At 36.1% G+C, this 14,521-nt stretch overlaps 2 protein-coding genes across 16 annotated transcripts in view; both read right to left on the bottom strand.

Annotated features, from left to right (window-relative positions):
- Nucleotides 1-14,521, bottom strand: part of LOC104107800 (putative late blight resistance protein homolog R1A-3) — a 172,873-nt gene that overhangs the window by 109,075 nt on the left and 49,277 nt on the right. For 5 of the 14 annotated variants that reach the window (XR_011414465.1, XR_011414464.1, XM_070196468.1 and 2 more), the window contains exons 1-2: nucleotides 6,059-6,211; nucleotides 5,856-5,918 (exon numbers count right to left, since the gene is read on the bottom strand). Coding sequence is in view for 3 of the 14 variants with exons in the window: in XM_070196468.1 (XP_070052569.1) it covers nucleotides 5,856-5,918; nucleotides 6,059-6,196 (201 nt within the window). In the remaining 11 variants the exon portion in view is untranslated. Of the gene's footprint in view, nucleotides 1-2,388; nucleotides 5,099-5,855; nucleotides 5,925-6,058; nucleotides 6,212-14,521 lie in introns of those variants that run through there. The other 9 variants (XM_070196479.1, XM_070196478.1, XM_070196470.1 and 6 more) reach the window with 8 other exon arrangements.
- The window catches only part of LOC108942769 (putative late blight resistance protein homolog R1A-3), a 54,666-nt gene that overhangs the window by 15,722 nt on the left and 24,423 nt on the right, over nucleotides 1-14,521 (bottom strand). The window contains exons 1-2 of one of the 2 annotated variants that reach the window (XM_033654441.2): nucleotides 445-537; nucleotides 200-300 (exon numbers count right to left, since the gene is read on the bottom strand). In XM_033654441.2, coding sequence (XP_033510332.1) covers nucleotides 200-259 — 60 coding nt within the window. In that variant the 5' untranslated portion in view covers nucleotides 260-300; nucleotides 445-537. Of the gene's footprint in view, nucleotides 1-199; nucleotides 301-444; nucleotides 538-14,521 lie in introns of those variants that run through there. The other variant, XM_070196481.1, reaches the window with a different exon arrangement.

Here is a 14,521-nt window from a genome sequence, read left to right as displayed (position 1 = left end):
TTTTTAAAGGGTAAAAAAGGCGAACGATATTTCGATAGGGGCTTCGTGCTTTTAATATAGCATAGATATAGATATAGATAGATAAATAGATAGATTAAAATAATATATACATATTATATTTTGAGGATTAATTGTATAATCCTCCAAGTTAATATTAGTCTTAATAATTAACTATGACTATACAAATTGTATGACATACCGATAATTTGATTGCTTTTCCTTTCTCTCTTTCTCCTTCAATTTCTTTTCCTCTTTCCATTATTGTAACGTTTCCTTCCCTTCCTTTCAAGTTCTCAAGATCTGATGTATAAAATATACATAAAACCTAATCAGGAGAAAGAATACAAAGAAACTGAAGAAAGAAGCATAAAAGGTCATTGCAGAAAACATTTTTGCACATAAAACTTCAGATAAACAAACGTTGCTTAGTTAATAGAGACTAACCTTTTTACTTGATGTTGAAGACTGAAAAATCTGAGATATATGACCTGAGAATGAGGCAACAGAAAGTATGGAATGGTTGTGTATGAATTCTCCCCTTTTTAAAAAAACAATCAGCTTGAGATAAGAAGCTGAAAATTCGTGTGGAGGAGAAGAGGGAAGGGGACAAGGGCACCAGATCATTAATGTTAGGGACAAAATGACAAAAATATGGTTGGAAATAGTCTTAGTTTCTTTAAGTTTGTCAGAAGGAGCACTGCTGATATATTTACTCTCTCTAAAAGGCTTGAAAAAGAAATTTGAAGATGCTAAAGGGTAAATTAGAGAATGAAATAGCACCGGTTGTAATATTTTGATAGAATGCTGGAGAAGGAACTTTGAGGGAGGAAGTTCTCATATCAACAGCAAATTCACAGATGAAATTCTTAGATACTACAAAAGGCTTTACACATACTAGAAGATAGCACCATCAAAAGACGCTGAAGATCTATTGTTTTCCAGGCAATCGGAAAACAAAGAAATGGTTACCCTTTGTTGCGCGACTTCTCAGCAATTGGTTACAAATAATGGAAGTTATATTATAAGCATTTTGTGTGAATCTTTTGTAAATATTTGTACAATCACTTGAACTCATTAGCACAAATTATTGTGGTGGTAATTTACATTCGCCGACTTAAAATAATCTTTGAAAAGGAAAAAGAAAGGTATAGGGAAAATGAATAATATAATCCAGTTGCATAAAAAGACTATAGATAACCGTATTAATTGCACGAGTGCATAATGTGACGTCCAACAAGAAAACGTGGTCATTACAGGATGGGGCTTCGATCCAAGTTGAATGCCTAAGTAGACTGCATTGGAGATATATTCCTGAGCAGTTTATAAGCAGTTTGCTACTTTTCATGTCATGCCAAAGTAAGTTGGGGAGCCTGTGACTGAGTGGTAGCATCACCAACAGAAGTAGGTGATAGTCATATATGTTCATTCTACAGAAAGTCATGTTCAAAGCACAATGTATCAGTGAATTAAATTAAACTTCTTTTTCTTAGTGGAACACTGCATCTTTACCAGTAGCGGTAGTATATTGTTCTTGCACCATGTATTAATAGGCACAAGAGGAATTATAATAACACTTACTATTGCACATGAGGTCAACTGTTGTACAGAAGCAACAGGTTAATTCTGAGCAATAGGTTATTCATCCTCGTCCGAACCTTCCCTATTGTGCAATTCCTCTAGCTGATAGTTCCCCATGATGTATCATATTGTTATCTACATTCCCAAGAATTTTCTCCTGCGTGCCTTGACTTCTTCTTTCTTGAGCTTGAAATCACCGTCCGTGTAGTATGTGCAATTGCCACCTTAAAAATGGAACCACCATTTGGTGACAGCTCGAAATTCACCTCATTAGTTAATTTTTTCGTGTTTGTCTGCCTAATATCTATTGGAACGTCATGATCATTGTCTCAACTCCAAATGTCTCAATGGCTGATTCTTGAAAGATATATAAAAACTTGAAAAAGCCTTGAGAAGTAACGAATGAAATGCAAACAATTCAAGCCATGCCAAAAACTAAAAGTGAGTAACAAAAACAACAATTTGAAAGAACAAATCTTGAAATACATAACTAGAGTACCTGTTTTAAGCATACAAAATGAAGAAAAAGTGGGGAAATTAGACAAAAGCCATATAGTAATAATTGATATCAATCCAATATTCACCACACAGCAGAGTAAAAGAAATAGCAGGGAGAATGCAATACATGTCTGAGGATTCATCTTTAGCCTCTAAAGCTGGATGTATTCCTTACATGCTCTCTGCAAAAGAAAATCACACTGGTCAAATCCTGCCACATAAAATGAAATAAAGTAGGTAATAAGTTCGTCTATACTCACATATTTTCCCAGGGTAAAAGTGTTCAAGACTTGATCAGTTATAAACAAGGACCTGAATATCCCCCATCATTTCTTCAACTTCTTGCTTAATCTTCAGAGCAGATGGTTCAAGTTGAGGGCTCCTCCACAGTTCGATAATTTTTAATGAACAAATATCCCCGGAACAAAGAGGAATCTCCTCAAGCTTACGACATTCCCTAAGTTGTAATTTCTCAAGCGCAGGAAAGGATTCCTCTCTAACCTCCCACTTAGCAAGACTCACTCGTTCCAACGTCAAACATTTGAGTTTCTGGAAGGTGTCTTCCTCCCCCATGTTCCATTCTTCTCCCTCGATGATTGCGTCTGTAAGGCACAGCTGTTCAAGGTTGGGCAGTCTTGCTATTGTTGATAGTGAATCAGACGTCAGAGGAAACTTACACAAACCCAATATTTTCACACTCGAAGGAAAGTGAAAATCCCACAGCCGATTTGTCGCTACAGAGAGCGCATTATCATTTGAATTTGAACTTTCAACAGCTACTTTGAGCAATTCTAGTTCATTTAGGAAGTCCAATTTTGGGAATCAATATTGCCCTGTTGAACAATCCCATAAATTCTCGAGATTAAAAGCAAGCTTTTGAAGATTGGGAAATCTTTTGAAAATATCCTGTGTGTCTTTTGAATAGGAAAGTTTGAGTCCCTGTATTAGTCTAAGGTTCTCTAACTTTGAGTCATCTGCTATCAGTATTGGTTCATTCTTATCCAAATCAAAGAAAGAACAATTATCTATAGCCAGCACTCGCAACTTTACAAGATTTCAAATTGTCGGTAGTAGTACTAAGGGTGGTTCATCGTTTATCACCCGCAGAGTTTCTAGATTCCAGAGATTTGAAAAAGACAAAGGTAGAGATTTAACTTCTGTCCAAATGTTTAAGTACCTCAAATGGACCAATGTGCATATTTCACTCAGCAAAGAATCATTCACCTTGATCAAAGAGTCGTACAGTACTCTGAGAAGCCTCAAGTGTCTTAAGTGACATATATCATAAAGACTGTCGTCCAGCTCGTCTCCAGTTATCGTCAAAGAATAGAGATGTTTACCGGAATGCCTTCTCTTTTTTGAATCGAACAACACAAAATTGTTATGCCCAAAGTGCTCCTTATCATAATCAATGGCCACGTGAGGTGGCATCAAATCTGAAGAAGAAGATGATGGAGCACTTGAAGTTATAAAGTCAAACAACTTTTTCTCTCTTGCTTTGATCAAACAAAAGTCATGCACAAGATCATGAATTTGGCAAGTCCGGTCTCTACCTATCTCATTGAAAGAAATTACCAAGCTACTAGAAATTGAAATATCGAGATAAATCTCAACCACTTCTTCCACACTCTTCATAATCGTTGCAGTCAAAATTAAACCATTGCAAATCAAATCACCTTTCCTTCTGTTTAATTGAACCTAATTTTATTAGAACTCAATCAGCCTTACTCGGTCTGCTGCTCGAAATACCCAAAACGCTGAGGAAAACGTAATCAGCTTGCGTATAATTTTCGAGATGTTGCAAGCTCAACAAGTAGCAATAGCCCAGTTGCAGAGTCAAACCCAGGAACCTACCAGACTCGAGCTCAGTCCACCCCAAGAAGTCACCCATAAAATGGGACCAGCTATAGTAAGGTCAAATGAGCAAGAATCATGGACTAATCCCGAAATTGTTAAGATGTTCGAAGAACTGACGAAACGAATAGAGTCGGGAAAAAGGAGGATCGAAGCAAACGACAAAAAAGTGGAAATGTATAACTCCAGGGTTGCTCAGATCCCAGGGGCACCGCCGATATTGAAGGGCATAGATTCCAAAAAAATTGTACAAAAGCCTTTTCCCCCGAGCACGTCTCCTAAACCAATCCCAAAAAAGTTTCGCATGCCCGAAATTCCTAAATATAATGGAACAACCGATCCCAACGAACATGTTACCTCTTACACATGTGCCATTAAAGGGGACGATCTATAGGACGATGAGATCGAATCTGTATTACTGAAAAAATTCGGTGAAACCCTGTCAAAGGGAGCAATGATATAGTATCATAATTTACCGTCTAACTCTATCGATTCTTTTGCTATGCTTAAAGATTCTTTCGTAAAAGCACACGCCGGAGCCATAAAGGTCGAGACCAGGAAGTCAGACTTTTTCAAGGTAAGACAAAAGGACAACGAGATGCTAAGAGAGTTCGTATCTCATTTCCAAACGGAACGAATGAATCTACCACCGGTCACTGACGATTGGGCTGTACAAACTTTCACTCAAGGACTGAACGAGTGGAGCTGCATTCGTGGTATTTTGCAGCCGTGGGAATCGAGTTTTGTCCGAGAAAAAATGGAGTACCATCTGATCCTTGTGCTATGAATCCATTAACTTTAACGGATACATGCGGAGTAACTGTTAGTTTTAGGGCATTAGACCAAAAACATCCATTTTTTTACATACATCAGGGACTATTCCCATTAAGGGGTATATATCAAGGATCAAAACAGTCCAACTCCTATACATTAGGGACCATTTTGATCATTTCCTCGTTAAATTTCCTTGTTTCAGATGATATCAGGGCCGGCCGGAGCCCAAGGCCACTAAGCCAATGGTCTTAGGCCCCAAAATACTTAGGGCCCAAAATCTATAAATAATATAAAAAAATATTTAATAATTATGCTCTATTTATAAAAAATTTAAATCATTTTGTTAAAATATTTATAGTTAAAAGTTTTATACATCTTAATTTGTAGTTACTAATTATTTTATGTCTTTAATTCGTTCCAACTTAAATCGATCTTCTTATAATGTTAGTTTAGAATTTTTTTAAAAAAAATATCATTAAGTGCCTTTATAGATATTTTTCAAGCTACTTTGATAAATAACTATTAAAATTCGTCCTTAACATTGAATGACTCTTGAAACATAGTAGTTACTATAGTATTATTTATTTCAACTTATATTTATAATTAAAAGTGCTAAGAGAAACTGTATAAGTAGAAGAATACTCTAATTGGCAAACTCAAACAGGAAAAAAGTGTTGATTCAATTACCGTTAATAATATCTATATCAGTTGCCTCGGTTGAAAAAGTTTTCAAAACTCAATCAATAAAGTTCAACATGATAACACAAAAGAGATTAAACAAATTGGTTTGACATTGACAATAATTAAAACTATTATAACTTCTTTAGGTTTTGATAAATTATAAAAGTAAAAAAAATAATTAAAAAATTTTAAGGCCTCACTTTTTATTTTTGCCTTAGCCCCATATTATGTCGTGCTAACATGGGTTACACGTGCCACACATAGGAACTATATTCAATTCTTTAGTTATTTAAATTTAATTGATTTTTTAATTAACCATTAATTTAATTATATAATTCTTTCAACTACCTGCACTGGACGTGTCTAATTAAAATTCACTAATAATGTAAGAAGATGTTTAGAACAGTTGTATAACAATATTGTAGTCTACTTTAGTTATAATACGTATGACTATTTATTGTATGGCATACCTCAAAGTTGAATTCTTCCCCTTTCTCTCTTTCTCCTTCAGTTTCTTTTCCTCTATCCATGATCTGATGTATAAAAAATACATAAAAGTTTATCAGGAGAAAGAAGTAAGAATACAATGAAACTGAAGAAAATCATAGCAGAAAATAGTTTTGCATATAAATTTTTTTTGTTTAAGTTAATAGAGAGATCATGATTGGCTAACCTTTTTACTTGAATGAGGCAACAGAGAGTATGGAATGGTTGCTCCTTTCTGTTTTTTGTCAATAAAATAATGCTTACCTATCATGTGAGAGAATATATAAAATGCTTCTATACGAGAAGAATGAGATTCCAAAGGCATCTTATAAAGTAGCTTTACAGGTGAGGATGAGAAACTAGTCCAATGTACTGATAAATGCGATAGGGATATAAGGGTCATTTTAAGACAATATAAGATATGAATTCTTGGTCATTCTTGGCTGAATAGAGGGGAACGAAACAGAGCCGCCTTCTGTGTTGAAGTCGCTAGCGACACTAAAGGGTGCTGGTGAGCTTAAATCCCAAATGCAAAAACAACAATTTGAAAGAACAAATCTTGAAATACATAACTAGAGTACCTGTTTTAAGCATACAAAATGAAGAAAAAGTTAGGGAAATTAGACAAAAGTCATATAGTAATAATTGATATCAATATAATATTAACCACACAGCAGAGTTATACAATATTCAATACAGTATCAAATCAAGAATTTAAACTGTTGATTTATAAATTATTCATGTAAAATGGATTAAAAATGATCTGTTATTTGTTTTCATTCATAGTGACTATATTGTTGTTAATGATAAATACCAAGTGGTAGATCTAATTTTGTGAAGTTTTTTAACGACCCGACCGGTCGTTTTGAGAATTTGCTTCCCGTTCGGTGACTTAAGGTTTCGAGTAGTTTCGTGTTATGTATTATGACGTGCGTATGTGGTCGAGTTCGGATTTCGGATGATTCGGGATTGATTTGAAAGAAGGATTCTTGCTTTAGAAGCTTAAGCGGTAACAGTTGACCGGAGTTTGATTTTTGTGTAGACGACTCCAAAATGGTGTTTTGATGATTCCAATAGTTTCGCATGGTGATTTTGGACTTAGACGTGTGTCCGGATTTGGTTTTGGAGGTCCGTAAATTAATTTGATGCATTTCAGCGAAAATTGAAAAGTTGAAGGTTTGGAAGGTTGAGAGGTTTGACCGGGAGTTGACTTTGTTGATATCGGGTTCGAATTTTGATTCCGGGAGTTGGTATAGCTCTGTTATTCCATTTGAAACTTACATGCAAAATTTGACGTCATTCCGGGTTGATTTGATATGATTCGGCGCGAGTTGTAGAAGTTGAAAGTTCATAAGTTCATTAAATTCGATTCGAGGTGCGATTCATAGTTTTGATGTTGTTTGAAGTGATTTGAGGCCTCGAGCGGGTCATGTTTCGACAGGGTCTCGGGGGCCTCGGGTGTGTTTCAGATAGGCTACGAGCCATTTTCTCATGTTTTGGATTGTTGATTTGATATCTGGTGTTCCCTTATACGTGATCGTGAGGTTCAAGCCGCGTTCGTGTAGCATGTTCTTGTGGCTCACCATTTTCCTTCTTCGCGTTCGCAGTAAGTGGTTCGCGATCGCGTACGTGTGAGCTTTCCTTAACCGCGTTCGCATAGTGATTTTCGTGGGGCAGTATTATTTCTTCTTCGCGTTCGCTTCTCCATTTTCGTGTTCGCGTAGCACATTCTTGGCAGCTGATGATTTTCTTCTTCGCGATGCATGTTACCTGGGTAGAAATATAAAGTACTCTATTTCGAGAGTTTGACCATTTTTGTCATATCTTGAGTTGTAGACCTCGAATTTGAGCGATTTTTGAGAGGTTCTTTACGTGTTGGATTGGGGTAAGTGTTCTTCACCCGGAATTGATTATATTTCATAATTCCATCTTTATTTTTATCATTAAATTAGTTGTTTGAGTTGGGAAAAAATGGGAATTTTGTGATATCTTTCAAAAGTATAAAATGATGGTTTGAAGGACGAGTTGATATCGGAATTAAATAAATTTGGTATGGTTGGACTCGTATCGGAATGAGTGTTCGAATTTTATGAATTTTATCGGGTTCTGAGGTGCGGGCCCGGGTTGAATTTTTGGGTTGACTTTTTAGTTTTTATTAAAGAGCGAAACTTTATTATTCGGAATTGTTTCTTATAATTTTTATTTATGATATTAAGTTATTTTGGCTAGATTTATGCCATCCGGAGGTTGTTTCATACGAGAAGGTAATTTTAGAATATCATTCTAACTTCTTTGAGGTAAGTATCTTGCCTAACTTTATGTGGGGGAAAACTACCCCTTAGGATTTGAGTCGTTTGTGCTATTTGTGTCACGTGAAAGCCGTGTACGCGAAGTGACGAGTACGTACTCAGGCTTATATGTGGAAAATTGACCGGCTTAGACTCTTAGGCTTCCTTCATGTACTTATATGGAATTGTTAGCACATATTATATCTTCTATCCGTTATATTTACTATCACATGCTTTATTTGAAGTTGTCATTACATGTCACCTGCTTTACTTGTCGAGTTTGCTCTTATATGCTTTATTGGGAGTTGTTATCACTTTGTGTAATTATGTGATTTCTTTTATTGTGGAGCTACTCTTAGTTGAAATTGTCGTCATATGATATCCTTTTGTTGCTGGGTTGCTCTCATACATTTAGACGTGGTACTGGTTCGTGTCATCTTTTTCATTTTTAGCCTAATACATACACTACAGTCCGAAGTTTTGCCATTCCATGGAAGTACTATCACTATCAAGGTTGTCCTTAAACAATTAAGTGGAATTGAAGTTATCGAGAGTCATTAATCTATTCTAATTGAAGTTGTGTTTAAAAAGGGGTGTTGTTCCTTGTTGAGTTACTTTTTCTATCATTTTGTTGTTATTAAGATTCTACATATGTTGTGTTGAGCCGTGGGCTATTTATTGTGAAAATATTGATATTGTTGAATCTTTGGAAAGGTTGTGGCCTACGGGCACTTATGATACGAGTTGATATGTTATGTTGTTGTGATGATAGCACATGCGATTATTGTGTGGTTTAGTTGTGGTTATGCGGAGTATGAAGGTGTCATTTCACCGTTGTTATTATGCAGGGTATAAGGGTGGCATTTTACCGTCGTTGGTATGCGGGGCATAAGGGTGGCATCTCGTTGTTGTTAACTGTACAAAGTGATACGGGTGGCTATAGGAGAGATAAGGCTGGCTAATGATAATACCAGGGCGGAGTGATACTGGTGGCTATAGGAGAGATAAGGGTGGCTAATGATAATGTCATTGTGGAGTGATACGGGTGGCTATCAGAGAGATAAGGATGGAAATGTCGGGGATGATGTGTGATGGTTGGAGACATTATGTTGGTGATTTTCGTGTGATGGTGTGTTTTTCCTTGTGTATGTCATACACCTTACATTACTTTCTTTGTTGTTTCGATAAGCTATTTGATGTCTTTGATATTACTTGTTGACTTAGGCTGCAGTAGTATACTCGCACAAGCATACACCGTATCATGCTACTTATACAAGTTCAGGAGTATGAAACTTGACATTTATTGATCATGCCCATGTGTCCATGTATTATCTGTTTTCATGTTGATTTCGAGCTTGTGACCATGCCGGTCGGATTGTGGTTGTGAGCATGTGATCATACTGGGCGGATTGTGGTTGTGAGCCTGTGACCATGCCAGGCTAATTGTGATTATGAGCTTGTGACCATATCGGGCGGATTGTGAATGTGAGCCTGTGATCATGTCGGGTAGATTTAGATTTTGACACGTGAGTCGTCCGTGCGATTGTGATGCGAGTTGTGGGCATGAGGTACCGTGAGTATATAATGGTGTGTTGAGACCCGTGACTTGTGACTATGAGGTGAGGTACCACGAAGTGATTTCGTTGTGAAACTTGTGTTAAGAACAACTTGATTAATTGATTGTCCTTTGTGTTTCTTTATTTGGTTTTAATGATACTTCAATGTATTCTTATTGTCTTACTGTTTATATCACTTGTTGGTTTTTGTTGCCATTTACTGATTTTTCGCTTTCTGTCATTAGTATTATACTTCTATACTACACATGTTATTTTATTTAGTGAGTGTCTTGACTTGTACCTCATCATTACTCCACCAAGGTTAGTCTTGATACTTACTGGGTACCGATCGTGGTGTACCCATACTACACTTTTGTACATTTTTGTGCAGATCCAAGTACTTCGGAGTCTGTTGGTTGTTAGATAGCGGATCAAATATTGCTGTGGAGACTTCAAGGTATACCTGTTGTTGCGTTCGCAGGCCTCAGAGTTACCTTCGGAAGTTATTTTTGTACAATTCATTTCTATTTCGGAAAAATTTTACTTAGAGATTTTCTAGTGAACTCAGTAAAGCTTATGACTTGTACTACCAATTTTGGGATTGTAAGCTTTGTATAGAAATTTTTATTTCATATTTAATAGTTGTTGGTTAAATTTTGCTATTAATTCATTAAGTGTTAGACTTACATAGTCTTAAAGACTAGGTGTCATCACGACATCCTACCTAATTGGGGTCATGACAAGTGTATCTAATGAACCAATTAAATAAATCTCTCAGCAACCACAGGGAGAACATGCTACAAACCTCTCAATTAAATATGTGATTCTCTTAACAACCACAGAGAGATAAACAGTCTGTAGAACGTATCAAAGGATTTAATTTATATACACGCATTACATAATTTTTACTTATCAATGAATATTAACTTGTTTTATATGACATATTTGATTGAATATGTACTTAAAAATAAAACAAGATTTTCGTACGTATGAAACATACCACAAGTGTACTCTTAAAGTCGGTATGCCAAGTTATTAGGTGGTTGTCCTGATTTTTTTACCATCTTTAGTTTTTTTTATCTGTTGAAGGAAAGGGCAACATATTTATTATAATTGAGTTTTCCTTTTTGTAGAAGAAGATTATAATTTTGTCCCTTTTCTTGGAGGAAAAAGTTTGAACTTCTATAAATTGAGGATTCTTCCTTCTCATATTCAGTAGCATCCACAATATAGCCATATGGGGTTTGAGAGTCTTGTTTATAAGGGGGAGAACTTTTCAGGACAAGTGTTAGTGTGTTACTTGTGTTTGCCTCTTTGTGAGGTTGTTCTCTCAATATTTTGTACTCTCTTTTATATAGAAGATTGCTCATCTCCGCCTGTGGATGTAGGCCAATTGACCGAACCACGTTAAATGTTTGTATCACTTTTGGTAAATTTCTCTTTTGTTGTTTGATTTATTGTCGTTCAAGATTTGCTTTACTAAATTCTGCATGACACCTGATTATTTCGGTCCTAACATAATTCCGAAGTTTGACCTTTTTTAAAAAAAAGTATTCTTTGCCAAATGAAATTTCAGATGGATTATTTTAGAAGCAGCAATTTTTATTTGAATAAGTAATATTTTATTGATGTATAAGCAATTTGCGTTTGTCAAATTTTTCAAAAGTACTTTTTATGTTTTAAGTTTGTTTTTCACATTATATATTATTTACAAGTTGCATTCATAACTGTACTCGCCTATATTCAAGATTTCAAGCACATGATGACCAGCGGCATTGATAGATGCATGTCATTTGCAGGTTATACAATCACTTGAACTCATTAGCACACATCAAAGGCGTAGTGTTGTGGAATTTTACCCTCGCTGCCTTAAATATTGGTGTTTCTAATCTTTTTATTTTTATTTTTATTTTGTATAAGCAGATGCACATAATAACAAAAGAAATGTCACATTTGGGGATAGTGATGTTGAGGTATTTTTCACTCAAAGTGGCTGACTTCATATCAGTGATGGTAAGCAAGCTTGTTTATGAAGATATAAGCAAATATCTTGGAGTGGGAAGGCCAAAAGATGGACCTTTCCTTACTAAATTAAAATATCAAAAAACCCCAGTAGCTGATGTTGGGAACTTATCAAAAAATCAAGCGTGGGGTACTTCATATTCTGGCTAAGAGCTAGCTCGCTTGATGAGCTCACGATCTTTTACGATTAAGGTGAAGGGTTCAAACCCTCTAAGTAACATACCATTCCCGTCTTCCACCTCCTCCTCAGAAGTAATAAAAGAAAAATCAAAAAGGGTACTGCGGGTGTGGTTGCACCCTCCGCTTGGAGGACTCACATTATAAATTTCACTCCATCTGTTCCATTTTATGTATCATTATTTTCTTAATTTCTTGCCTATTAAAAAAGTATGACATCAACTATATACACGAAAATAATTTAACTTTAAATTTCAACCACAAATACAATAAGTCTTTCATGCTACTTGAATTGAAACAAAGGGATTAATATAAAGATTGAAGTTTATGACTCCAATATTATAAATTGGTCCGCTTTAGATTGCACTTGTCTTAAAATTTTGACTCTAAACAATGAATTCGATTCTATTACTTAAAGGATATCACTAATACTCATCTACTTTCTGTAATTATCTATTTCTAAGCTAATCAATCGCGAACATTTCTTAATGATATATATTTCTAATACACTTCTGGAGAACTAAGAATACTACTAATACACTTCTATTTAATTAGTGCAATTGGAAACAGAGCCACAGACCTAGAGGGAGAAAATGACAAAAATATGGTTGGACACCAACTTTGAAATAGTCTTAGTTTCTTTAAGTTTGTTAGAAGGAGCACTGTTGATATATTTCGAAATATACATATAAAGAAAAACGTATTTACAGCTTTTCTAATCATGTAACCAAGGCAATACAAAATAAGCACTACATCTTTTGAGCTATGAGAGATGTTAAGTTTCAAAGCCATTTAACATCAACTAAGTGCTTTTCCTTAATTGTGACCATAAAACTACAAAGTGGGAATAAATGGGAACTACAATACATTAATATTTGTGTATACGGTCAAAACCGATTTCGACCTTCGTATGGTTAGTCAAGATTGGAACATTATGGACCGAAGGTCATCTTCATAATATCGAGATGAGATCCGAAACCAGGTTACCGAGCTCAAATTTCTGCGACCGATCGAATGCCGAGCTCGAACTCATTACCGAGCTCGAGTCCAAATCGAACTATGATGAGAGGTGATGTTATCAAGCCTAAGAGTCAGAGACCGACCAATATCGAGCCAAAGTCAATACCGGGCCCCGAGTCAATATCGAGCTCGAGCCAATATCGAGCTCTAAACCTAAAAATCGACCAATACCAAGTCCGATCAAGATCGAGCCAAGAGACAAGAGCCGTTACAGCTGCACTAAAGGAGAGAATCTCGGCGGGAATTAGGGAAAAGCTAATCTATCATGGGTTCCCCACTATATATTTTTAATTATATTCAAAGTAGGATCCCTCCACTATAAGAGGGATGGCTATTATTTCTGTAAGGGGATCCGATATCAAGGCATTCATACACTCTCATATTATTAATATTCACAGAGAAAAACATACTGATATTCATATAGAGATTATCCCTTTTTGGGCTTAGTACATTGATTCATCTTGCTTGTTCATAAAATATTTTCCACTCAGTTTGATTTGTATTTCATTCTTTATACAGTCAATACTCAATATATTTCTATTTACTTTCCGATTTATGCCAAGTTATACCACGTATCCTTAGAACTTCGTATAAATTCAACTCTATTCATTTTTCGGGTAAATAGTTTGGCGCCCACCGTGGGGCTAAGGATAACAGTGGTTATTTGGTACGAATCTTTGCAAAACACACCATTTTACACTTGCTCTTGGAAGTATCTTTGATTTCAGGTTGAAAACAACGAATCCTCAAATTAGTGGCCCAAACTATCGACAACAAAGCTGTCCTTCAAGATGAGAACAACAACTTAACCCCAGGGGGTGGAAGGCCACTTGTCGATCCCGTTGGTGCTCGGGTCGAAGAGCCAATAGACGTTAATTCACATGCGGCCATCGAGGCGAATCAATGTTCCGACCCTGAAAATAGCATTCATGGTGGAACTTGGTATGCAACTCGAAATACCCAAAACGCTGAGGAAAACGTAATCAGCTTGCGTATGATTTTTGAGATGTTGCAAACTCAACAAGTAGCAATAGCCCAGTTGCAGAGCCAAACCCAGCACCGACCAGACTCGAGCCCAGTCCACCCCAAGAAATTACCCACAAAATGGGACCAGCTATATTAAGGTCAAATGAGCAAGAGTCATGGACTAATCCCGAAATTGTTAAGATGTTCGAAGAACTGACGAAACGAATAGAGTCAGGAGAAAGGAGGATCGAAGCAAACGACAAAAAAATGAAAACGTATAACTCCAGGGTTGATCAGATCCGAGGGGCACCGCCGATATTGAAGGGCTTAGATTCCAAAAAAATTGTACAAAAGCCTTTTCCCCCGAGCGCGGCTCCTAAACCAATCCTAAAGAAGTTTCGCATGCCCGAAATTCCTAAATATAATGGAACAACTGATCCTAACGAATATGTCACCTCTTACACATGTGCCATTAAAGGGAACGATCTAGAGGACGATGAGATCGAATCTGTATTATTGAAAAAATTTGGTGAAACCTTGTCAAAGGGAGCAATGATATAGTATCATAATTTACCGTCTAACTCTATCGATTCTTTTGCTATGCTTATAGATTTTTTCATA

The sequence above is a fragment of the Nicotiana tomentosiformis genome, chromosome 2 (assembly GCF_000390325.3).
Source record: "Nicotiana tomentosiformis chromosome 2, ASM39032v3, whole genome shotgun sequence".
Lineage (NCBI taxonomy): Eukaryota > Viridiplantae > Streptophyta > Magnoliopsida > Solanales > Solanaceae > Nicotiana > Nicotiana tomentosiformis.
Note: the sequence above shows the minus strand (reverse complement) of the source record. Positions and strands in the feature narration are given on the sequence as shown.